Source organism: Myxocyprinus asiaticus, chromosome 50 (genome assembly GCF_019703515.2).
Source record: "Myxocyprinus asiaticus isolate MX2 ecotype Aquarium Trade chromosome 50, UBuf_Myxa_2, whole genome shotgun sequence".
NCBI lineage: Eukaryota > Metazoa > Chordata > Actinopteri > Cypriniformes > Catostomidae > Myxocyprinus > Myxocyprinus asiaticus.
In genome coordinates, this window is record NC_059393.1 from 13841733 (window position 1) to 13867163 (window position 25431).

A 25431-nucleotide genomic window follows, 5' to 3' on the forward strand; every position below is an offset into this window, starting at 1 on the left:
AGCAGTGATGTGTCAGTCATACTGCGTGCTGGTACCGGATTGAGTCGGTGCTCGGTTCTACCGGTACTGCAGAAACACTGGTATCGTTACATCTTTTTTTATTTTAGTATCGACTTGGTACCGAAGTACCAGTACTTTTGATAACACTAGTCTAAGCTCATCCTAGTGTAATCACACTGGTTTGATTGTACGTGCGAAAGAGTTAAACCACAATGTAATGTAATTATTGAAATATTTCTCATGCCAGAATTGTTTCAACTGCTGTAGATCATGCACATAGAAACTTCTGCAACCTTTTTTGCTTCCCTCCCTATGTGTCTTCACACCAGACTCTGCCGCTAAATTATTGAACTCGAGATGGCAAAGTTCATTTGTTAACTGTCTGCACTTGAGCTAGCTAAACTTGGCTGAGCCTCTTTTATGTATAAACGGAGTCTTGATTTGGCGCCTCGGGTGGGATGTCAAGATGTGTTCTCAGGTTAAGTCAGGAGAGCTCATCATGATGAGATCGGACACACAGCGAGCCGCCATGGCTGAATGGCAGAGCAAAAGCAGAACCTCGTCAGATATTCCCATCCATCACTGCCGTATTGACATCTGCACAGCCTTCCGTACGCTGCTGTCAAGGTCTAAATTATCCCTGCTGTGCGGCTCTCAGAAATACAGTAGGTGCTGATGTTAAGTCAATAGGTCTGCCTTCCTTTTTGCACTCTGAGCTGTTGTATTGCATAAGGATTAGCCAAAAACACACTGAAAGCTTTAGCTTGTTGCTTGCCCGACTCCCACACCTGCTGTCTTGCCATTTGTCGAATATGTTGTTCTGAGGGATTGTCGCATGTTTTTTTTATTTTTTTTTTATGTTTTCCTTTTGTAATTTTCATATTTTCAGTGGCAGTGCTTTTATTAGTTTGCTAACAGTGTGCTGAGGTTCAGCTGTTGCAGTTTTGGGTGATGAAACCCTTTTCGGAAAGTTGCATCTTTAAATTCATCCACTTTAAAGCACCACTACCTGCAGTCATACACATTTAGAGAAACCTCATTGGCCATGGTGTCATATCTTGTGTTGTTTCAACAGCGTTGCTTTTTTAAGATGCGGAGTCAGGCTAAATTGTCCAAACATTTAAAAATGCATCTCGACACCCCTTAGCCGTCCGAGACTTTAGTGTTGGGAACAGAGAATCGCTTCTTATTCTTAACTAGTTAATTTTTTTTATTTTTTTTATTTTTTACATTTATAATACAAGAACCGTAGGTTTTTCATGACTTTTGGTTCCGTTTAAGGTTCTTGTACACGCATTTTTTCACCGACGCAGACGGGACACCGTGCTAAAATAAACACAGTGCTAAAATACTCTGAAAGTGTTTCCTGCTGCACTATTCAGATTTCCTGGATCTATAGCGTGAAACGCATTGCACGAGCAGTGTAGTGCGATTCTCAGACTCAGTAGATGAAGTCCTTCTCAATAATGCATCAGGCCATAAGCAGGCACCAATCATCAACTTGCTGAACCTCCTCAGATCATCCAGAGCTTATGATGAAAATTTGATCCTGCCACTCATGGGAATCTCTGTTTGATCCACATCAACACCAGCCGGGCTCATATGAGTGGACTTGTGCCGCCGGGTACATCATTCTATCAAGAGGTCAGCTATTCTCAACATACCAACAACCCTTTGGCTGTAGTGAGAAGATGTAGAGGCCTAACCCTTGGTGAGATTGGTGAATGATGTAAAGAGTGGGCGTTAATGGTCTTTTGAGGTCACTGTGTCAGCTGCAGTTTGTCGAATGTGATGTTGTTCATGCTCGAATCAAAGTGGTGTGATTCCTTGTTTGATTCCTGTGTTTCCATCATTTGGTTAGAAAAACCTGTGCGGATGTTCTACGTTCTTGAGAAAATTAAGCGGGACATCATGATACTTGAGCTAATGAATTTCTGTTCTTCCAAACAAGGTCCAAAATTAACAGTAGGCAGTGGCAGGGTAACTAGGGCTGGGTATTGAGACAGATTTCTTGATTTGATTAAATTAAGATTGACAAGCTCTTGATTCGATTTAATTGAATTTAGCTTCCTTTTAATACTGATTCATTTGGGTATATTTTAAGGATGCACAGATATGGAAATTTTGGCCGATATGTTAATTAATTATAGGGCTGTCACTATCGATTATTTTGGTAATCAAATAATCTAACAATTATTCTGATGATTAATCGATTAATCGGAAAATTTATTTAACAACTCAGATTGCATCAAGTTGTCGAGGTGAAGTCACGTTTGGCTAAAATGCATTAATTAGCCTCAGATTTGATGTATTTTAAGATTGAATAACAACAACAAAACAATTGTGCAATCAATATCTAAAGCTAACAGACACCCAAAGCAGATCTATAATATAAAAAGATGTATATTCAAGCTGACAGAGATTGGCTTCTCCAGGTGTGCCCAACTTTTTAAATGCAAGATCTACTTTTTTCTTTAACTAGTTCAACATGATCTACCCATTTTAGTTTAGAACTCAAATATGGGAAAACAGGCCATGGGAAAAAAATATTTTATCTTTTCAGAAACAGTGTCTGCCCACCAATCTTGTTTATTGAGGATAAGTTACAGTTGAAGTCAGAAGTTTACATACACTTAGGTTGAAGTCATTAAAACTAAATTTTTAACCCAAATATTTCATATTAGCAAACTATAATTTTGGTAAGTCGTTTAGGACATCAACTTTGTACATGTTACAAGTAATTTTTCCAACAATTGTTTACAGACAAATTGCTTCACCTTTAATTGACTATATCACAATTCCAGTGGGTCAGAAGTTTACGTACACTAAGTTAACTGTGCCTTTAAGCAGCTTGGAAAATTCCAGAAAATTATGTCAAGGCTTTAGGCCATTAGCCAATTAGCTTCTGATAGGTTAATTGGAGTTAATTCGAGGTGTACCTGTGGATGTATTTTAAGGCCTTCCTTCAAACTCAGTGCCTCTTTGCTTGACATCATGGGAAAATCAAAAGAAATCAGCCTAGACCTCAGAGAAAAGTTTTTGGACCTCCACAAGTCTGGTTCATCCTTGGGAGCAATTTCCAAATGCCTGAAGGTACCACGTTCATCTGTATAAACAATAGTACGCAAGTATAAACACCACGGGATCACGCAGCCTTCATACCACTCAGAAAGGAGACGCATTCTGTCTCCTAGAGATGAACGTAGTTTGGTGCGAAAAGTGCAAATCAATCCTAGAACAACAGTAAAGGACCTTGTGAAGATGCTGGAGGAAACGGATAGACAAGTATCTATATCCACAGTAAAACGAGTCCTATATCGACATAATCTGAAAGGCTGCTCAGCAAGGAAGATGCCACTGCTCCAAAACGGCCATAAAAAAGCCAGACTACAGTTTGTAAGTGCACATGGGGACAAAGATCTTACTTTTTGGATAAATTTCATCTGATCTGATGAAACAAAAATTGAACTTTTTGGCCATAATGACCATTGTTATGTTTGGAGGAAAAAGGGTGAGGCTTGCAAGCCGAAAAACACCATCAAAACCGTGAAGCATGGGGGTGGCAGCATGATGTCGTGGGGGTGCTTTGCTGCAGGAGTGACTGGTGCACTTCACAAAATAGATGGCATCATGAGGAAGGAAATTTATGTGGATACATTGAAGCAACATCTCAAGACATCAGCCAGGAAGTTAAAGCTTGGTCACAAATGGGTCTTCAAAATGGACAATAATCCCAAGCATACCTTCAAAGTTGTGGCAAAATGGCTTAAGGACAACAAAGTCAAGGTATTGGAGTGGCCATCACAAAGCTCTGACCTCAATCCAATAGAAAATATGTGGGCGGAAATCATATGTGAGCAAGGAGATCTACAAACCTGGGCCAAAGAAATGGGCCAAAATTCCAGCAATTTATTGTGAGAAGCTTGTGGAAGGCTATCCAAAACATTTGACCCAAGTTAAACAATTTAAAGGCAATGCTACCAAATACTAACAAAGTGCATGTAAACTTCTGACCCACTGGGAATGTGATGAAAGAATAAAAGCTGAAATAAATCATTCTCTCTACTATTATTCTGACATTTCACATTCTTAAAATAAAGTAGTGATCCTAACTGACCTAAGACAGGGAATGTTTTCTACGATTAAATGTCAGGAATTGCGAAAAACTGAGTTTAAATGTATTTGGCTAAGGTGTATGTAAATTTCTGACTTCAACTGTATGTGGTTAAACTTTTATATAAAAGCCATTTTATTTTTGTTTGTTTTTTTTTTAACTATCATTTGCATGCAAAACAGAATACAATATTCACAGTAATCGCGTGAGCTAAATTTGTTCACTCTTGCGTTGATCTGGATGACTGCTTGGACAACAAGCAGTTGTGGGCATTGTTGTGCATGTGCTACATACTGCAGATCGCAAAAGCTTGTCGCTTGCCACGTACTGTGTAAACTGCTTCTGGACATTCAGTTCCTTGAGTAAACACTGTTAATAATTATTTCACATGTGGAGATAGCTGTTACTCACTCAGGTAAGCCAAAGTATTATATTGCGTCTGTGGGGCGCGAGATGCGTAGTTGTGGCTTTAACAGCAGACTCACATTAGAGGTGACATCTTTTCAAGTGCTGCTGCATTGCTGAAGTGATGTTTTTTTTAGGTCCTGCATTATTTTTCAAATCTAAAGTGAAGCACTGTCACACAGCTGACACCTCGTCCGTGGACTGCGTCACTTTCACCTTATATTCGATTTGTAGAATTTTTTTAATCGAGTAATCAAATTAAATTGAGTCGTTGTGACAGCCCTGTTTAATTATATTTGGAGGCCGATATATTTGCTGATAAATCTAAATCTGGATATAAATCAACATTCTGTGTGCCTGATTACAAAATCAAAAGGCTTATAAAGCCACATCCAGAGCACTTCAAATGAAATCAAACATGTAAAGTGGATAATTGCTTTATTTTTATTTTTACATATGGGCAACATTTATTTAAAAAAGTCTATTGACTCTGCAATTCATAATTAATTTGTTGAGTGAGCTACTTATAAATACATTGCATTGCACTTAAAGGGATAGTTCACCCAAAAATGAATATTCTCTCATTATTTACTCACCCTCATAATATCCCAGGTGTGTATGACTTTCATTCTTCACCAGAACACATCTGAAGGAAAAAATATTTTAGTTCAGTAGGTCCTTAAAATGCAAGTGGATGGTGATTTCTCTTTTGAAGCTCCAAAAATAACTGACAGTCTGCATAAACGTCATCGTTATGACTCCAGTGGTTAAATTAATGTCTTCTAAAGCGAAATGATCACTTCTGGTGCAAAAAAGATAATATTTAAGTACTTTTTAACTATAATCCAACACTTCGGGTAAGTTTCACGAGAGGGTGGAGTCCAGTGTGATGTATTTGCGTTGCCATGATACAGACGTAATCTCACATTCTCCATTTGGTTGAGACATCCAGGATAAGCAAACAAACGCACCATTGTGCATAAAGAAACAGATAAATACAGATCTAAACCAAAACCAACCAAGCTACTGTACAGCGTTCCTCCTCCTCACTTGAAAACAGCGCTGCTCTTCCGGGTGTGACGCTCGTGCTCGCGTGTTTCAAGTGCCAATGCGATTACGTCAAATGCGCATACCACTGCTGACTGGAAGCATGATTTAGAGTTAAAAAATTTACTTAAATATTTATTATTTTTGCACCTTTTTGCAGGTGGCCCCTTACCACACCCTACACAGTTTTAGCAATAAATGCTTTTTGAGTTAATAAAAAATGTGTATACCTTTTCTTCTATGCTGAGAACTTTCCAGACCCATGACTAATAAAAAATATCATTATTTTTATTTCTTTGATTATTTATCTTTTTTAATCTTATTTACGTATACACTTTTTTTTTTATTACTTCATTTTAATTATTTTTTTCTCCTGTACTTCTTGACTTTATGACTCAGTGATTGTATATTCCTACATTATTGGATCGTTGTAATTTTGTACATATTATTGAACATTTCTATTGAACCTTCTGTTTTTAAAAAAAAAAAAATATCGCACAGTGTGTGGACTTTACAGACGGTCCCTTACCACACCTTCCAGTTTAGCACTTTTCAAATGACCCCTTACCTACCCTATGAAATATTTCCAACTTGTATCAATTTTAAATTAACAATCTGGAACGATTTTGTCGTGACGCCATCTGACCAGCTTACGGGACAAATCGAGTTCAGTATTGATAAGATATGTGACGCATCATTTCATATTTAAATACGGGATGATCCTGTATTTTACAGGATGGGTGACAGCCCTACCTTGAGGTGTAATACTTTCTCATGAGCAAAGTGTGGATGCAGAAAATCATGAATTTGTCGGAAGAAATTGTAAACTGGGAGTACAGCGGGAAGAGGGGTGGAAAATGGGAGAAACCTGGTAAAATCGGGAGTGTTGGCAGGTATGCAAAAAGCTTTAACACGGAAAGAATAAAGAAACAAAATGCATATGTGGCATGGATAAGTAAAATGGACTGTTTGCTCAGATCCAGTATGATCTTCTAAAGTAGAAGCGAAGTCCGCTGCATGCCGACGTCTCACGTCATGCAGAAGGCACCAATCAAAACCCTCACAGTGAGTAGTTTGTGCCTGAAAAAATCCATAATGTATTGGTTTTAATATATCTGCCTAATTTTCTTATCGGACTGATAACCGCTAACTTAAAATCCACATTTATATCTATACCTATATGGCCACCGAAATATCGTGCATCCCTAGTGTATTTCAGGTATAATGTCCATTTTGCTAACATATGAAAGAAATTCTCTCCCAGCTTATGCTTTAAATTATACAGGGAACCTAACTAGGTACACTGCGAAAATATAAATTAAAAAAATTAGGAACGGGCCCCAGACTACGCAGTTCAATTTCTTTTTATTTAACAAATATAATAAACAGCACTACCAAAATGGATGTAAACTTTAAAGTAAAAGTGAAAGATTGATCTTGGGATTTTAAGAACCGATACTGGGATTGTTCACATGAAGATCACATTTAACCTGAAAATGTATATTTTTTTTCTGAGCCTTACAGGTAACTTCATAAGGAACTGCAACAAATACATGGTTCAAGTTGAACTGTAAGAAGGATAGTTTGACCCTCATTGACGTAAAAGAAGCAAAAGGCAGTCTGCTAAAGAAAACATCTGACTTGCGTCTTTTGCATGACTTTTTCGTCTGTATCAAGATTTTCTTGGATGCCTAAAGTCTTTTTTTTTTTTTTTTTTTTTTATTTTTTTTTAAACCTCCATGTAGCGACACACTGTGGAATACTCTTCGCATTCAGCCACCAAAATTAAAAAATAGGCTATTTTGAGCAAAATTATGATGTGTCTTCTTGTTTTTTTGATAAGTGCAGTTTTTTTAGAGAGATGAACTAGGTAGGCTACCTATAATATTCCTGAGTCCCTTGACGCCTTGCAGGCAATGTGTGCATAACTTCCGGATAAGCGTAAACAATATTTTGTCCTAATACAGCATTAAAAATTATAGAAACAGAATTTCGGTGAGACAATATTGTTTTTCCCCGCCCATCTGTTATTAATGATGGGTCAGAGAATGGTAGCCAAATGTCACACAAAGAAGCAATTTAGTTCCTTTGAGTCTTTGTCTAGCGATTTGAGAACCTATGAGTAACTTGAAAACTACTGAAGCCAGTCACTGCCTTTACATCTATAAGGATGGACATGTTTTGAGAACTGTAGATAATGATGTTTATTTTAAAGCAGATAGTCTAGTCAGAACCTGAAGAGTCCGTTCTACCGAGCTAGTGTACTTACCGCAAAGACAGTGGAGGTCCAGACAGCAGGATGCTCATGCATTGTAGGACACAGTTGTGCTGCTGTTATTGTTAGATAACACATATTTTGAAGGAGATGACTGTGTGGAAGGCTTATTCTAGCTTAATAATGATTAACGTACATAATCTCCGTATCTTAATACTAGCCTAACCTACATTAATGTTTTGGTGTTGACAGAACGACTGATCTTGTTGATAGACTGACTTTATCTTTCTTGTGTAAGAATTCAGGATGCATGAACCGCTCAGAAAGAATGACATGTAATACAAATAAATACATTTATTTGGACATGCATTATAACGTACACAAAAGTTCAATATTCTCTGTAAAGTAACTTTTTGAAACAATATGTATTATGAAATGCTCTATAAATATTAAATTATTTGGTAATGAATTAAAGGTTCACGCAGTAATTTTTTTTCTCATTTAAAAAGTCTTATATCTAAAGAAATGAAGAGCAATTTTGAAACGTATGTATAAAATCATGACCACTCATGTGAGATGAACATTTCAGTCATATCAGTAACCTTATAAAAGCTCTTTTATTCCACATGGGGCAGGGGTGCCATTATGGGGGCAGCCATGTTTGCATCACATGACCAGCTGAATACTACTCGCTTAATTTCAGTAACTGCCCTCTAATTGGACACTTTCATTGTGGATTAAATTAATCCAGGCTTACTGTGCTTAGTGATTTTCTACAATTGCATACGTAACTGAAAACTACTGTGTTTGAATGATGCAGCATCCAGGCCACTAGGTGTCAGTGTAAGCCAATGTAAGCAACTTCAGCATACTTAAAAATTACTGAGTGCACCTTTAATTACCACATTATTTTCCAAATCACTTTTTCCCTGACATGGGCATCCTGCAAAGACAATCAAAAGAAAGTGGAGTGCAGACAGGAAAAATGCAGGGCAGAAGAAAATCGACAATTAATTGCAAACATAAAAAAAAAAATCTCACTACTGTACATGTCACATAAATAATTATGGTCTTCCAGTGTAGAATTAATCCATTGTGCATCAAAGCATGAAACAGTTGAAAAATCGTCACTGATGATTTCTCTGCGCTCGTCTGGAAGGAATAACACAGTTCATTTTTACCGGGTAATAATGTCACTTCAAAACGTGAAGATTTCTCAAAGGCAGACGATGTATAGAAATGAACATACACTAAAAGTTTCTAATGAGCTTTCAGCACATGTACACACACCTGTTGGCACAGTGATGCAGTTGTTTCTGTGTAGTTCATAGCGCTCCGTTTCTGGATGTCTGTCGTAGCCGAGCCATAACGGTGGATAATATAAGTATTCGCTGCTGTTGACTTCTTGTCCATAAAGTGAAATGAGCACACAGAGGCTTTTTCAAACAGATGATCCTTCTGAAGGCAGGCGATGGGCGGAGAAGCATCTGGGACAAGAGAATCTAACCGAATGACACACTAGATAACAGTTACCGGCTACACACGAAACACCAACAAACTGCACTACTGCTATCCAACCAGAAATTCTGCCCAGCTGTCGAAATACAGTCGATTAGCTGAAAATAATGTAGATATGATGCTGGTAGTGACAAAATGACCTGCGCTGTTTGGTACTAATATTATGCAAGAACAAATCTTCTCAATAATCCCTTTGTCATAAGGACAAACTTAAAAAATGTCAGTAAGTTGAAAGCAAATTCTGAAGTCATTCCCTCTCATTGTGCAAAATAACTACTTTGTTGACAGCTTTATAGGCTACTTGAGAGTAGATAATGTATTTTTATGTGGCCAATGAAGTCTAGGCTACTAGTGATTAACAGATGAATTCCAAATGTAACTTCGACTCTAAATAAGTTCCAATGCCTATTGATTGTTTTGTTTTTGTTAAGGCTGAACTGCTTAATTTTTTCGATGTTAAAATACTTTCTCCTATTTCATCTTAATTTACAGTCAATTATAAGTTAGCCATTTTTAGGTTGATTCCCTTGAAAATTGTAAACAGTGGCACTATCAAAACATTTGTTTGAGAATCCTGTCCAGCCTGACATAGCAACAGTGGCTGAACCAGTGGTGTGAGTTTGGGGCGGGACTATCTGTTTGCTCGACCAATGAAAGATGGAGGGAAAATTTAGGGAAACCTGTTCAGCAACAATCGTTATTTTTTTCCATTTATTATTGTTTTTGGTGATGCTAGTGGCACAGAAATTAAACACAAGTTTTACGCCGAGACTTAAGTGTTGAGCTTGTCTTCGATAATAACACCCTTAGACTGCTTAGATTTCATTTTCTGATCTGCATTTCCAAGAAACTTCTGTGACTGATGCGTGTTGAGACCTTGCAGGTGCACAGAGCTAATCTTGTTAATGTATTTGCTTGTCCATCTAGAATGGGAGATCTAGTGGAACTGCATTTTTCTCTCATGAAGTTGGGACCAACCTGAAATATAAAGATTTAAAGGAGAAACAACCTTCAAGTCAGTTGATATTTACAATGGTTTTTTTTTTCTCTTTTTGTCTTGCAGGTTAGCTTTATATGTTTATGAGTACTTGCTACACGTTGGCGCACAGAAATCAGCACAGACCTTCCTGTCAGAGGTAAGTGGTTTTGCAAGAGCTAACTGTTGCATGGGATTTTGTGAAATGGAACATGAATTTTAGGGATGGTTCACCTAAAATTCTGTCTTCATGTACTCACCGTCATGTTGTTTCAAACCTCTATTACACAGTACCTCAGTTAAAGCTGCACTGAGGGGGTGCAATTAGAGCATGAACGGTTGTGCGGTTGCAACTACTAGCATCATGTAAAGTGGATTTTAGGGCCGGCAGCCCTTAATAGCAAAGGTTTTTATGGAACAGCAGAGCTTCTACTGTACTTAATGTTGGTACTATCCTCACTATATGAACATTAGGCCTATATTGAACATGAGAATACTACATGTCTGGAGTGGAGGTGATGCCACCACTTGTTCTAGAACTGCTCTTAAACTCTACTGCATGTTAAGTTTAATTTAATCTTGGCCTCTGTGGGTGCAATTGGTTTGTAATATACCCTTGATTTGCTGTAGTGCTCCCCTGCAAGGCCAATGAAAGACTTCTATTGTTTTTTATTGGTTAAGAAGTTATGAGCTTTATTTGCCTCTCGGTTAATTTAATGAAGGGAGGTCAGTATGTAAACAAGACAATGTTCAATTTTGTAGCATTTTTGAAGATGTCGCAAAACTTGTTAGCTTTGATTTGTATGTTATAATACCGTTTGAGAATAATTGCATTTTTCAAGTGCCCTTTTCAGTTTCAAGATTTTCAATTGATCATTTGAAAGAATTTGGAAAACAAAGTACTTTTGACAACCAAGACGTGTTTTTGTTCTAATAAATAGTGGTCGACCGATATGGGTTTTTTATTGGCTGATGTTGAAATCCAAATAGCAGGGAGGCTGATATAATCCTGAAATATCACACAATTTAAAATAGTAAATAACATATACATAAAATTGCTTAAAAAAGGAATAAACTCTTATTTAGCACTATATTTACTCAATATTTCACACAAACTTTAACTTGGTAAAAAAAATAACACTGTATTTTAAATGGTAGTTAGTTTAGTCGTCCAATTTTTGTGATTTATTTACACAAAGAAACTGTTAATATATTAGGAAGAAGGAAATAACAGTGCACACAGTAGTGTAGCAACCATGGAAAGCATGTGTGCATTAGCAATTGCATTTTCTCACAAAAGACAGAATCAAACCAATTGTACTTACAGTGCCAACAGTGCATAGTGAATATGGCATTTACTCATAGCGCATGTGAAGCGCATTTACTTTGTTGCACACCAGTCTATAATTGTAGTAACACGATAGCACGTAACAACAAAACGAACAGTGATTGATCATATACATGTCTCGGGGTGCTTTTTCACATGCAAGCAGGTGATTCTCACCACTCTCGTGGGCTTAAGAAATTGGCCAAATGAATGTATCGCCCGATGCCGCTAATTAAAAAAGTCTGAATATCGGCCAATTTATCGGCCTTTGCGATATAGGCAATCAGTTGACCACTACTTATAAAACTGTGCTTTGCAAATGTTAATTGTTAAACACTGTAAGATTTATTACTATATGACATACAATACATGACATTTTAAGGCTTGTATTGGTTTGTATTCTTGTTACTAATTTAAGGGCTTATTAATTGAACAGGCCAGTCCAATGCGGTACCAAGAAAATCCTTTTTTTGTTTTTTTTTCTTCACATTTTTGATGTTGCTGACCTGCAGTCTTGAAATGAGTACCAAAATGTGTTTGCTTTGGAAGTCAGATTCCATGTTTCTATCTTCACTGAAAGAAATTGTCACAGGCTTCAGTTGCTTATTTAAATGAATTTGATGACACAAGAAAATAAACCACTTTAAATGAGAAAGATGTTTTTGTGGTTATAAAGCTGTGTTATGCATAAATGTTAATTGTTTGACATTATAAGACATTATATTAGACTGTGTAACACTTCTTTATTGCTTCAGGACCTTTACAGATTGTGAACTTTTAAAATGTTATCATCTATCTTATTGGATTTGTCGCAGCCCCCTGGTACCTGCTGCGTTTGTTTGTGTGGATACAATTAAGCTCTGCTTTAACTTCAACTTCCAAAAGCTCCCTGTTAAATGTTTTGCTCAGAGCACCAGAGTTTGAAAGAGATTGAACATAGTGCCAAATGAGGCCTTGTGATCGCAACAACCTCCTGTGTCCTGGGTAGTGGTTGAACCATATCGTTATTTTTGTTTTTATTGTAGATACCGATATCTAGCAAGAAATTATTTATATTTCATGACAATTAGATGATTGCATTGAAATTAACAAATATTTTAGATATTATTTGCTCAAAATTCACACAAAAATGTTTGAAAACAGTAAATGTGAACTAGGTTTTCGATTTGAATTTGAATTCTAGGTGAAATGAGCACATCTATTTGTTGGTCAATTGGGCACAAGTTGTAATGCCGATTGTTGGAAATCCAGCCCCCAATTAGTTACTTGAAAATATACTCACATTTTTTGAAAGATTTACGCATTTCAGTTTCATAACAAAATTCCATCAAATTGAATTGAGTAATCCTTAACAAAATATATATATATTTTGTTTTATAAATTTAATTTTGTTAACAATGACACAGTTTAGTTTGATGGGATTTTGTTCTGAAATTGAAATGCATAAATCTTAAAAATTGGCTAAAATATTTTTTAGAGTGTAGAGTTGTTGCAATACCAAAATTTCAATAGTCGATACCAATACCAGTGAAATGTTACGATTTTCAATACCAATTTCGATACAACAGAAAAAAACAAAACAAGTATGCTATTTAACAGACTTTTTTGTTTAAGTTAAATAATTAATACAAATATTAAGAGATTAAAATTATGAAATTTTAAATTTAGCCTTCAAGTATTTCTCACTATATCAACATCGCTTCATGTTTTTCAAGTTATTATTCAAGGTAATAGTAATAAAGTGAAAAACAGTGATACAAATTACAAGCATTGGAATAAATAAAATCAATAGAACAAATGTGCACTGTTTTATAACAAGGCTGTCGGTAAATTATGAAATATATGTGAAATTAATTTTAAACACGGTTAAAATGCCGATAATCTTAAAATGGATAAAAATAATCCGATTAATCTGTCTGGCTGATATATTGGTCTGGCTGATATTTTGGAAGTTGGCTGGAGCACCCTCGTTTCAAGAGTGGCATACAGAGATGGGCAGGGTAGCGGCATTTGAACGAATGTCATATAGAAGGTGAGGTAATATGGAGTTATTTAATAAAAAAAATGGGGCAACTATTTCGCCTTTTTAGAAGGTTCTCAGGGAGGGGCAATGGGGGAGATTTGTAGTTTTAAATGCGCATATATATATATATATATATATATATATATATATATATATATATATATATATATATATATATATATATATATATATATATATCAGTTGTGTTCAAAAGGTAGCATACCCTGGCAGAAATTGTGAAATTTTGGCATTGATTTAGAAAATATGACTGATCATGCAAAAAACTTTTCATGTCTTTTATTTAATGATAGTGATCATATGAAGCCATTTATTATCACATAGTTGTTTGGCTCCATTTTAAATCATAATAATAACAGAAATCACCCAAATGGCCCTGATCAAAAGTTTACATACCCTTGAATGTTTGGCTTTGTTATAGACACACAAGGTGACACACACAGGTTTAAATGGCAATTAAAGGTTAATTTCCCACACCTGTGGCTTTTTAAATTGCAATTAGTGTCTGTGTATAAATAGTCAATGAGTTTGTTAGCTCTCACGTGGATGCACTGAGCAGGCAAGATACTGAGCCATGGGGAGCAGAAAAGAACTGTCAAAAGACCTGCGTAACTAGGTAATGGAACTTTATAAAGATGGAAAAGGATCTAAAAAGATATCCAAAGCCTTGAAAATGCCAGTCAGTACTGTTCAATCACTTATTAAGAAGTGGAAAATTCGGGGATCTCTTGAAACCAAGCCAAGGTCAGGTAGACCAAGAAAGATTTCAGCCACAACTGCTAGAAGAATTGTTCAGGATACAAAGAAAAACCCACAGGTAACCTCAGGAGAAATACAGGCTGTTCTGGAAAAAGATGGTGTGGTTGTTTCAAGGAGCACAATAAAACGATACTTGAACAAAAATTAGATGCACGGTTGAGTTGCCAGAAAGAAGCCTTTACTGTGCCAATGCCACAAAAAAGCCCATTTACAATATGCCCAACAACACCTTGACACGCCTCACAGCTTCTGGCACATTGTAATTTGGAGTGACGAGACCAAAATAGAGCTTTATGATCACAACCATAAGTGCTATGTTTGGAGAGGGGTCAACAAGGCCTATAGTGAAAAGAATACCATCCCCACTGTCAAGTATGGTGGTGGCTCACTGATGTTTTGGGGGTGTGTGAGCTCTAAAGGCACGGGGAATCATGTGAAAATTGATGGCAAGATGAATGCAGCATCTTATCAGAAAATACTGGCAGACAATTTGCATTCTTCTTCACGAAAGCTGTGCATGGGACGCTCTTGGACTTTCCAGCATGACAATGACCCTAAGCACAAGGCCAAGTTGACCCTCCAGTGGTTACAGCAGAAAAAGGTGAAGGTTCTGGAGTGGCCATCACAGTCTCCTGAACTTAATATCATCGAGCCACTCTGGGGAGATCTCAAACGTGTGGTTCATGCAAGAGGACCAAAGACTTTGCATGACCTGGAGGCATTTTGCCAAGACGAATGGGCAGCTATACCACCTGCAAGAATTTGGGGCTTCATAGACAACTATTACAAAAGACTGCACGCTGTCATTGATGCCAAAGGGGGCAATACACAGTATTAAGAACTAAGGGTATGCAGACTTTTGAACAGGGGTCATTTCATTTTTTTCTTTGTTGCCATGTTTTGTTTTATGATTGTGCCATTCTGTTATAACCTACAGCTGAATATGAATCCCATAAGAAATAAAATAAATGTGTTTTGCCTGCTCACTCATGTTTTCTTAAAAATGGTACATTATATTACCAATTCTCCAAAGGTATGCAAACTTTTGAGCACAACTGTGTGTGTGTGTGTGTGTGTGTGTGTGTGTGTATAATTAATTATTATTATATATATATATATTTTTTTAAAGTGTTTCCTCTTGTCTTTTTTTTTTTTTTTTTGCATGTGTGTATACTTTCATTTTGTGTTGGACCACTAGATGTTTGTAGGGGGAGGGGGGATGTTCAGGGGGAGGGACATATCATTTGTTATAATTTGATTCTGTGTGTGTATGTTCTGTTTCTTCAATCCTGTTTTTCTTTTAATCAATAAAATGTTAATATAAAAAAAGAAACACAAATCATACAACTTTTCCTGCGATCTGTACGTGCAAAATTATACTGTGTTTCCCAAATAAATAGTTAACAAGAGTCAACAACTAAACAGATGGCTGTGTTTACCAACGTTTCGATATTTTTGTAACGGAGGCAGGGCATCAACATGCATGTCGCCGACAGTCGTCATTACCGCCGTTGCCATTCAATTAGGCGAGCACTCGTCAGATCTCGAGACCATAGTGCAGGCACACTCGTGCACCACAGGGGATGTCTTTAGGCCCAGGCAGGTACACAGCAGGAGGGACGCACCTGTGCATTGGAGCTTAATGAAGGAGCAGTCACCTGCTTGTTCCCTTTGCCATCTCACAATTACTGCTGAAACTCCCTCTACTTACACATTACACCTCAAGGGGCTATGCAACTCTGCACTGATCAGCACAAACACACACACAAACATAATTTAAAACGTTGTTAATCAGTCCTTTTCATTAGGGAGACCTAGAATAATGCATATCAGCTTTTTGGGTACATAGTTATGGACAGGGCATGTTATAAGATCAATATGTCTGCTTGAAAAAGTAGCATCTATTAAAATGGAAGGCACAGTAGATGTAATCTGTGAGGATGGAGTGAACGTGAGCTGATTTGGTACACAGAATCACTATTAGTTAATACTTGAAAATAGAGTTGTCATAACATAAAAATGTCCGTAGTCAATATCTGTACCAAAATTGATACCACAGCAAAAACTAATATTTAAAGCACATCATTAAAGTGAAATATGAATAGAAAAATAATTAAATAACTTTTTGTTTAATTAAAAATGTTGTTTAATTAGTAACATTGTTTATATATTTAATTAATCATATTTTAATTTAAAGCATGGCTTTTAGCCTTCTAGTATTTCTCACTATTTTAACATTGCATTTACAGGTAATTATTCAAGTAACTAATAATAAAGTGAGCAACAATGAAACAAATGACAAGCCATTACCTCAAATAATTGTAATTTAACAAAGACAGAAATTAAGTAAACATTGCATTAAGTTTATCAGGCATCTTAATAGTAATATCAAATATTTAAGTGAACATCCAGAAAGTTGAACATAAAATACAGGTGTAATCTAATTAACCTTACTTAATTTGATTACTTAACGTAAATTACTTAAATGACTAAATCTTCCAGTAAAGACAGAAAATGTTAATATGTAAAAAAAATATATAATTTCTAGACTACCTTATGAGATTATCTGGCCAATTTATTGAAAAAATTAGAAAATTTAACCTGGAGATTACCATAATTCTCGTAATAGGAGCAATATTTTCATAGTGGCTGACTTGACCGTGCCTATTCAAACTGCGGCTGACTTGATCGCGGTGACAATTCTCAGGTACCGAATTGAGTGAGTTCTTTGTACTACCGGTACTATAGAAAGATGGCATTCTTACATTGTTTTTATTTTAATATCAACTTGATACTGAAGTACTGGTAGTCTTGTACTTGAAATAGTGTATAAGAGATAGGTGGATTATATTTATGTTTGGATGTCTGGTACAGTATTTGTCTTCCATGGGCAAAAATTACTGCCCCTTGCCAGTTGCTGAACCAAGAGAAAATAAATGTTGAATTTGTTTATCATTGTTTTGCCATGGTAATGGCGCTTTTAACCATAGTGCATGCATGATTATCAGATGACCTCTTTCGTTCTGTTTTTTCCTCCCTTTTAGATCCGATGGGAGAAGAATATCACATTAGGAGAGCCTCCTGGATTTCTGCACTCATGGTGGTGGTATGTATTGATTTTGTAATTCAAAACCCCTAACGTTCTCTGATGGTACTCCCGTGCTAGCCTTCAGCAAAGGGAGAGAGGCTTGCATGAAAGTGGGTCCATTACTCTTGGAAGCAGGTGTCTCCTTATTGCTAAGGCAAGCATCACTATTACTGTTGTTAATACTTGGGATTAGGGACCTGAACTAACCCCTAACCCCACATATTTAACTTCTCCACGCAACTCGTCCCGCACTATTTGTGCTACTGACATGTTTGATACCTAAAATTGTGTGATTTGTTAAGTAAGGTTTTACTTTATTAAGAGATCAGATTTACTGTTTACTATTTTGCACAAAAATCCCATAGACTTACATAGAGGAATGGACCTAAGCCATATCTAGGGACAGAATATCACGTGGGCTCTTTTCACTTGGGCCAGGAAGTAACTAACTAGCAAGCTCCCAGAGTACTCTAGCAACCGCATAGCCATGTTCTAACCATCACTTGGCAACTGCATAAAGGTGTCCCATTAACCACCTTCCTTTAAAATCCTAGGTCATGTCCAATATTAACAACCCATGTTTGTTCCATAATTTTTGTCCACTAAAAATATTTTAGTCTGCTGATCGTTTGACACCAAGGTACACAACAGTTGGATGATTCGCCAAAGGCTTGTTTTTATCCATGTCAAATGAAATATGGCATCTACCCTGACTAAGGTCCTTTGTCCATCTCTAAGAGAAGAACACGAAGAACAAGACACCCCTTCAACACATGAAGTTGTTTTTTGAGGATTCTCTAACCATTTCATAAACATCTCTAGTTAACAAATGGAAGCGCGAGTTGGACTGGACTTCATGTACAGTTGAAGTCAGAAGTTTACATACACTTAGGTTGAAGTAATTAAAACTCATTTTTTAACCACTCCACAGATTTAATATTGGTAAACTATAATTTTGGCAAGTCGTTTAGGACATGTACTTTGTGCATGACACAAGTAATTTTTACAGCAATTGTTTACAGACAGATTGGTTCACTTTTAATTGCCTATATCACAATTCCAGTTGGTCAGAAGTTTACATACACTGTTAACTGTGCCTTTAAGCAGCTTGGAAAATTCCAGAAAATTATGTCAAGCATTTAGACAGTTAGCTTCTGATAGGAGGTATACTGAATTGGAGGTGTACCTGTGGATGTATTTTAAGGCCTACCTTCAAACTCGGTGCCTCTTTGCTTGACATCATGAGAAAATCAAAAGAAATCAGCCAAGACCTCAGAAAAAAAAAACTTGTGGACCTCCACAAGTCTGGTTCATCCTTGGGAGCAATTTCCAAACACCGGAAGGTACCACGTTCATCTGTACAAACAATAGTACGCAAGTATAAACACCATGGGACCACGCAGCCATCATACCACTCAGGAAGGAGACGCATTCTCCTAGAGATGAAAGAAGTTTGTTGCGAAAAGTGCAAATCAATCCCAGGACAACAGCAAAGGACCTTGTGAAGATGCTGGAGGACACAGGTAGACAAGTATCTATATCCACAGTAAAAACAAGTCCTATATCGACATACCTGAAAGGCTGCTCAGTAAGGAAGAAGAAGCCAGTGCTCTAAAACTGCCATAAAAAAGCCAGACTACAGTTTGCAAGTGCACATGAGGACAAAGATCTTACTTTTTGGATAAATTTCCTCTGATCTGATGAAACAAAAATTGAACTTTTTGGCCATAATGACCATCGTTATGTTTGGAGGAAAAAGGGTGAGGCTTGCGAGGCAAAGAACACCACCCCAACCATGAAGCATGGGGGTGGCAGCATCATGTTGTGGGGGTGCTTTGCTGCAGGAGGGACTGGTGCACTTCACAAAATAGATGACATCATGAGGAATGAAAATTATGTGGATATATTGAAGCAACATCTCAAGATATCAGCCATGAAGTTAAAGCTTGGTCGCAAATGGGTCTTCCAAATTGACAGTGACCCCAAGCATACCTCCAAAATTGTGGCAAAATGGCTTAAGGACAACAAAGTCAAGGTACTGGAGTGAACTGAAAAAGCGTGTGCGGGCAAGGAGGCCTACAAACCTGGCTCAGTTACACCAGTTCTGTCTGGAGGAATGGGCCAAAATTCCAGCAAGTTATTGTGAGAGGCTTGTGGAAGGCTACCCAAAAGGTTTGACCCAAGTTAAACAATTTAAAGGCAATGCTACCAAATACTAACAAAGTGTATGTAAACTTCTGGCCCACTGGTAATGTGATGACTTCAGCTGTAAATGCCAGGCTCATTTTCCTGTTATGTTCTTGGCTTGTTCCTCAAGAATGAGATCAATATATTATAGACCATGTTCACACAGAGCATTGTGCTCATTTATCACCATTTATTCTCAGTCTTGGATTATCTGCTCCCCTCTGAGAGATTATTTGGTGTCTAGTAAGGTTTGAAGGGTCCCTCTGTGGTGTTGACACCATCGGAGGGGCGTCCATCTGGGCCTATAGCACGTGGAGGTGGGGGGTCGTGCCAGGGTTTCAGGGACTCGGAGGGGCCGATGGGTAACGCCTCCTTCACCAACCCCCCCTCCCCCAAACAAAAGGGCCAGATGGTAAAGGAAAGCCAACCCCTCCCCTCCTATGCATACCCCACCCTCCACCCCACCACCAACCTTTGTCTGGAGGCCTTTGCTTTGTTTGCGGAAGAGCCCTCAAAAGGATTAACTCCTTGCATTCCAGTCTTTGTGTTAAACAGCCAAATCTCCTTCCCTGCCCCCTTCATTTTTTTTCTTCTGTCTAAGGCAGTTTCCTGTTGTAAGGGGGTTTGAATGGTAGCACCAGGCTCGGGGGTGGGGCAGAAGGGGTGTGGGGGGGTGGGGTTGACAAAGTTTGGTGTGAGGGACAGGGCAGTCATCTACATCTGTTGTAAGGCGAGCAAGGGGTGCATTGGGGGGTGTTGGTTTAGTCAGGGTGCAGGTGTGGATCGCAAAAAAGGACGACCGTTTGCGATTAATCTTGTGCATAGGTTTATTTAATCAATGTCTACGTTTGGCCACAGAAGAGAGGAGAAAGTCAAGCAACAAAATTTTTTTGCAGCATGAATTTACTTTCAGATGGCCCTAGGCTGACATTACTCATTGTGATCAATAGACACGACAGAAAAACCAAACAAAAGCGTTTACTTCCAAAACACTTTAATTTGAGCTCAACCACAAACCGATAGGAAACCGTTGATTAAAACAAAAAGCGACTGGGTGTTGTGGACATGTATGCCTTATTGGCGCCTTGGATGTAAATAAAACATACAGAAAACATTGAATTATCAAGAATAATCATACTACATATTTTTTTTTACTATTATTTTCTTTGACTTTAGAAGTTTACATCTGTTAGATCCGAGTATAGGGAGACTTCCTGGAAATTACAAAGCAGCTGATTTACATTATATGCTGATAAACTCTTTGGTCAAGTTGTGTTATACATTAGATCATTGATGGTGTGAGCAAATAAAACCTTAGTGTGGTAATAAATAGACCTAAAGCTATTATTTCTTTTATTTATTGTCTTACAGCATTTTTCTCTTCTGTATACTTTGGTTTTCCGTGCGTCATTCCGTCTCACGCATGGTTGAGTGCTCAGCCTTGCAAAGTATGCTCTTTTGACCCCAAGCCCAAATGGACGTGTTAGACACATGCAAACTACTTCTGATTTGTGATACTCTTTTAGCAGAGTCAGCTAGGCATCACATGGACAGTCTGTGCATACTGTTATGATGGTGAAATTTGCTTCATGCGTGCACTGCTCTACGCAAACATACTATATGCAAGTATGTGAACGCAGATGCTATGTGCATTGTTGTTCCAAAATGTCATACCGCAATTCATAACACAGTGCAAGTACGCGTTACATTCTCAGTGCTGCCACAAGGGGCACTGTATCTGCCTTTAGTGTGAACTGCTGCTTCTACATTGAGTTTTGTCTTTCAAGTCAACTACTATCATGGTGGAGCAACAGTTTGAAGAGAATATTGCTGAGCAAGTAAGTTAAAGTCAATATATTTATCGCAATTTACCAGAATAATAATGCATCTAGTTTTATGGCACACAACTTTAAAGGTAACTCTATTGCCCCCTTGAGTACTGAGGTTTGTTACTGCTTCAGTAACGCAAGAACGCACATAATTAAGCATATTCAACTGGACGCGGACTGGCAATGTGTTGGCAAAGTGTTCGCATCTGCATTTGCATACTTTTGTAAAGCATGTTTCTGACCATTCTTTTTTAAGACTTAAGATTTTTGCCTGGTGGATCATAAAATGGCAAAAAAAACAACAACATCGATTTAAATTGAAGGCATCTTAGTTGCATCTAGGGACCATAATATCATAAAAATTTGGGGGTGGGTATTTAAAAAAATTTTTTTCAAAAAAGTTCTTATTTGTTCTTCGTTCAGGGGTAAAAAGAAGTTCGAAACAGCCAAGCAACGGTATGATGTTTGCGAACATTCAGACGCCGGCCACAGCGCTGTGGGTCGGCATTTAGAGGTACATTTAAATATGAGGACACTCAAGACATGTAAAACCTTAACTAATTTGACAGTAAAGTGTGTTATCAGTGATCAATCATTTTATGAGTAGAATTCACATAAGGTCAGTAAAATAAACTGTTTCAACCACAATGATGATTTAAAGTTATATATGCAGTGAAATGTTTATTTGTATTGTTTAGATTCTGAATTCATGGAGCTATTGAGCTAACAACACGCTATTTGCGGCCATAGTATGAGCCGATTATACTCAAACTTTATTGTAATTTATGATGATTCCACTGCAAAATGGGTGTATAAAAGAGTGTTAATGGGGGAAAAAAACAGACAATAAGAGAGGCATGTCTTTCTTTGGGCAGATGTGAGAATGGCTTTCTCGCTGCAGATGGCACATGAGTGAATGAGCACCTGAGAGTATTTGAATATATTTGATTCCTTTTGTAGACTAAATAAACAAAAAATGAATCACATTACATGTTCTTGTAAAATCTTTCTATGTGAATAATTGAACAGATGAAGGTAAATTTGCACCAGCTTGTTAATAACTCTACGCGGCCGGTGTGTTCATGTTGATTGATTTTGACTGTCTGAAGAACGTAAGCAGAATTAATTGTCAGCCTCAAAGGAGGTGGAGCACCAGGTCACACTTACCAGTGATGTGGACCAAAGACAGTAAGGGGTTTAGCAGCCGGTCAGAAGTTTTCCTAAAAGTTTGCCCCTGCGAGCTGATACGAACCACCAAAATTAACTCAAAAACACCTCCTTTTTGGACAGATGTTCTAAATGATGTCACACCTGTTCATTCTTTTTTTTTTTTACTTTTTATTTTTATTTTTTTTTCAATTTGGAATGCCCAATTCCCACTACTTAGTAGGTCCTCGTGGTGGCGCGGTTACTCACCTCAATCCTGGTGGTGGAGGACAAGTCTCAGTTGCCTCCGCTTCTGAGACCACCAATCCACACATCTTATCACGTGGCTCATTGTGCATGACACCTCGGAGACTCCGCATGTGTAGGCTCATGCTGCTCTCTGCGATCCATGCACAACTTACCATGCGCCCCATTGAGAGCAAGAACCCCTTATCGCAAGCACGAGGAGGTTACCCCATGTGACTCGACCCTCCCTAGCAACCGGGCCAATTTGGTTGCATAGGAGACCTGGCTGGAGTCACTCGGCACACCCTGGATTCGAACTCACGACTCCAGGGGTGGTAGTCAGCATCAATACTCGCTGAGCTATCCAGGCCCCCACACCTGTTCATTCTTCGATTTTGTATGAAGTATATTGAGACCTTAAGCAACCTCCCAGAACACCCTTGCAACCACATGGCAATGCACTAAAAACCATTTGCAAACACCCCCCCCACACACATTTTCTTCAGAAAATGCAAAAGTCTATTATGTTTTATAAAATATAGAGTATGTTATCTTCTGGAACAATATTCGCTTATATAATAAAGGAATAAAGAAAAATCCCAAATGGCAAACTTTTTAATCATTTCACACTTACAACAGGAGACTAATATTCACATGTGCTAGACTTCCATATGTCTTAAACAGTCACTCATATGTGTCATTACACCACCATTTTAAAGACCCAACTCTATTTCCCACAACTCCTGTTGGCTATTGCTCCCATGCAAATGTTCACAAGGATTAAATAGTTTTCCTGGTTCAATCAAGGTAGTCAAAGACATTTTTTTTTTTTTTTTTTTTCAAAAACGCAGCCCGCGGTCGCCGTTCCTCCCACCTTGATGTGTTCCTAGTTGCGGCTTTTCAGTAACAAAGTGTAACTGGCATCTTATTTCATTTCCCCTGCACCCTGATTGGATTTGAGATGGTCTTGCTGTCTCCCTCCAGCAGCTCTCTGACAAAGCAGCAATCTCTTTAACGGTAGCTGATAGATATGATAATGCAGACCGGCTTTATTGTGGAATGACTGAGGGCTGCTGAACAGGCATGACGTCCTCCTGTCAAAGTGCCTTTCTTACTTTTTTTTTCCCCTCTTTCCTTTTACGTTTTATTTGTCTCCTTGTTTATGGCTTCTATAGGATTTGAGGTGTTAATGTATTGTACCTCCTGTTGTGAGCACCCATTTACTCAGTCACTCATTCACCTATGGTCCTTGTCATCACGTTGTCTTTGGATTCTACTTCTTTTGTATCTTGGCTATCTCCTTCCCTCTTTTCCCTCAATTATAAGGCAGAGTAGATCATTTTAACCATTGTTAGAGATATGCTTTCACTTTTCAAGCAATCTCAGCCTAATCTGTATGTACAGTGGCCCCAAAAATTAAAGGATACTTAAGTCAAACTCAAGTGTACAAATGTCTTCACATTATTTAACAGTATAGCAAACCAAGTGGCATTTTATTTAAAGAAATACAGTATAAACTTACTTTCATGTACTTTAAAATTATAAAACAATACATATTCTTCAAAACCAAGACAAAAATGGATTTGGACACTTTCTGGTTGTCAAGGAACATGTCCTCTGTAAATACTAATAGTAGTCTCAAATTATAAAAAAAAAAATAGTTTATTCAAATTAATCTTAAGTTTGTACTATTCTTACTCATTTGAATTAAGTCACTGTTACTCTCTAAATCTTAAAGTTGTCATTAATAAAAACATTTAAGTGGTGCTAATTAAATATTACTTGAAATGTCACATTTTGGAATCATAACTCAAATACAGTTCTTTAAACTTCTTGGAGTACTACTAACTCAAAATTACCAAGTACAAAATTGCGGCTGTGTGGAATACCCATTAAACCCTTGCGCTTGAATAAATTATGTTTATTTGTTCGAAACAAAGGAACTTATGTAGTAAAATAATATATATTTTTTTATTTAAAAAATATATTTAGTTTGAATTATTATGACTATTGTTTTTGTTTTGTTGTAGCTGGTTGATAATTGAGATTTATGTGAAGTCACCATGAGGGTGATTAGTGTTACCTCTGGTGAACCTGGAGCCTGTTAAGTTTAAGCCATTCTTCTTGACTCAGTTGTACTTTACATAAGTGTAGATTTATGTGCACTAAGAAGTACTGAGTAGAGTCCAGTGTGCCATATGGCTAACATAGTGTCTAGTCATAATTTCCCTTATACTGTATAAGACATGTTATAACCCAATTTAAATAAATCAAAACAACAATACTTTAATCATAGATGAGTTAAGCTTACTTGTAACTAGTTAACATTACTTAAAAAATTACATTCAGTTTACTTAGTAATAAGTATGTTTACTTAGAAAATCATGCAAACTGATTTCCTTGAAAATCTAAGTAAGGTCAACTAATTAGATTTTACAGTGTAGTTAATGTCATGATGAACTATACCTGTGGATATTCTGCTAGGGCACTTGTGCACTTGAGGGGATATGACATCATACATCCACTAAAAATC

General features: G+C 37.4%; 1 protein-coding gene across 1 annotated transcript in view; it reads left to right on the top strand.

Moving 5' to 3' along the window:
• LOC127439304 (single-stranded DNA-binding protein 3-like) overlaps positions 1–25431 on the top strand; it is a 110107-nt gene that overhangs the window by 11401 nt on the left and 73275 nt on the right. The window contains exons 2-3 of the mRNA XM_051695558.1: positions 10363–10435; positions 17447–17508. Of these exons, the coding sequence (XP_051551518.1) occupies positions 10363–10435; positions 17447–17508 (135 nt within the window). The remainder of the gene's footprint in view (positions 1–10362; positions 10436–17446; positions 17509–25431) is intronic.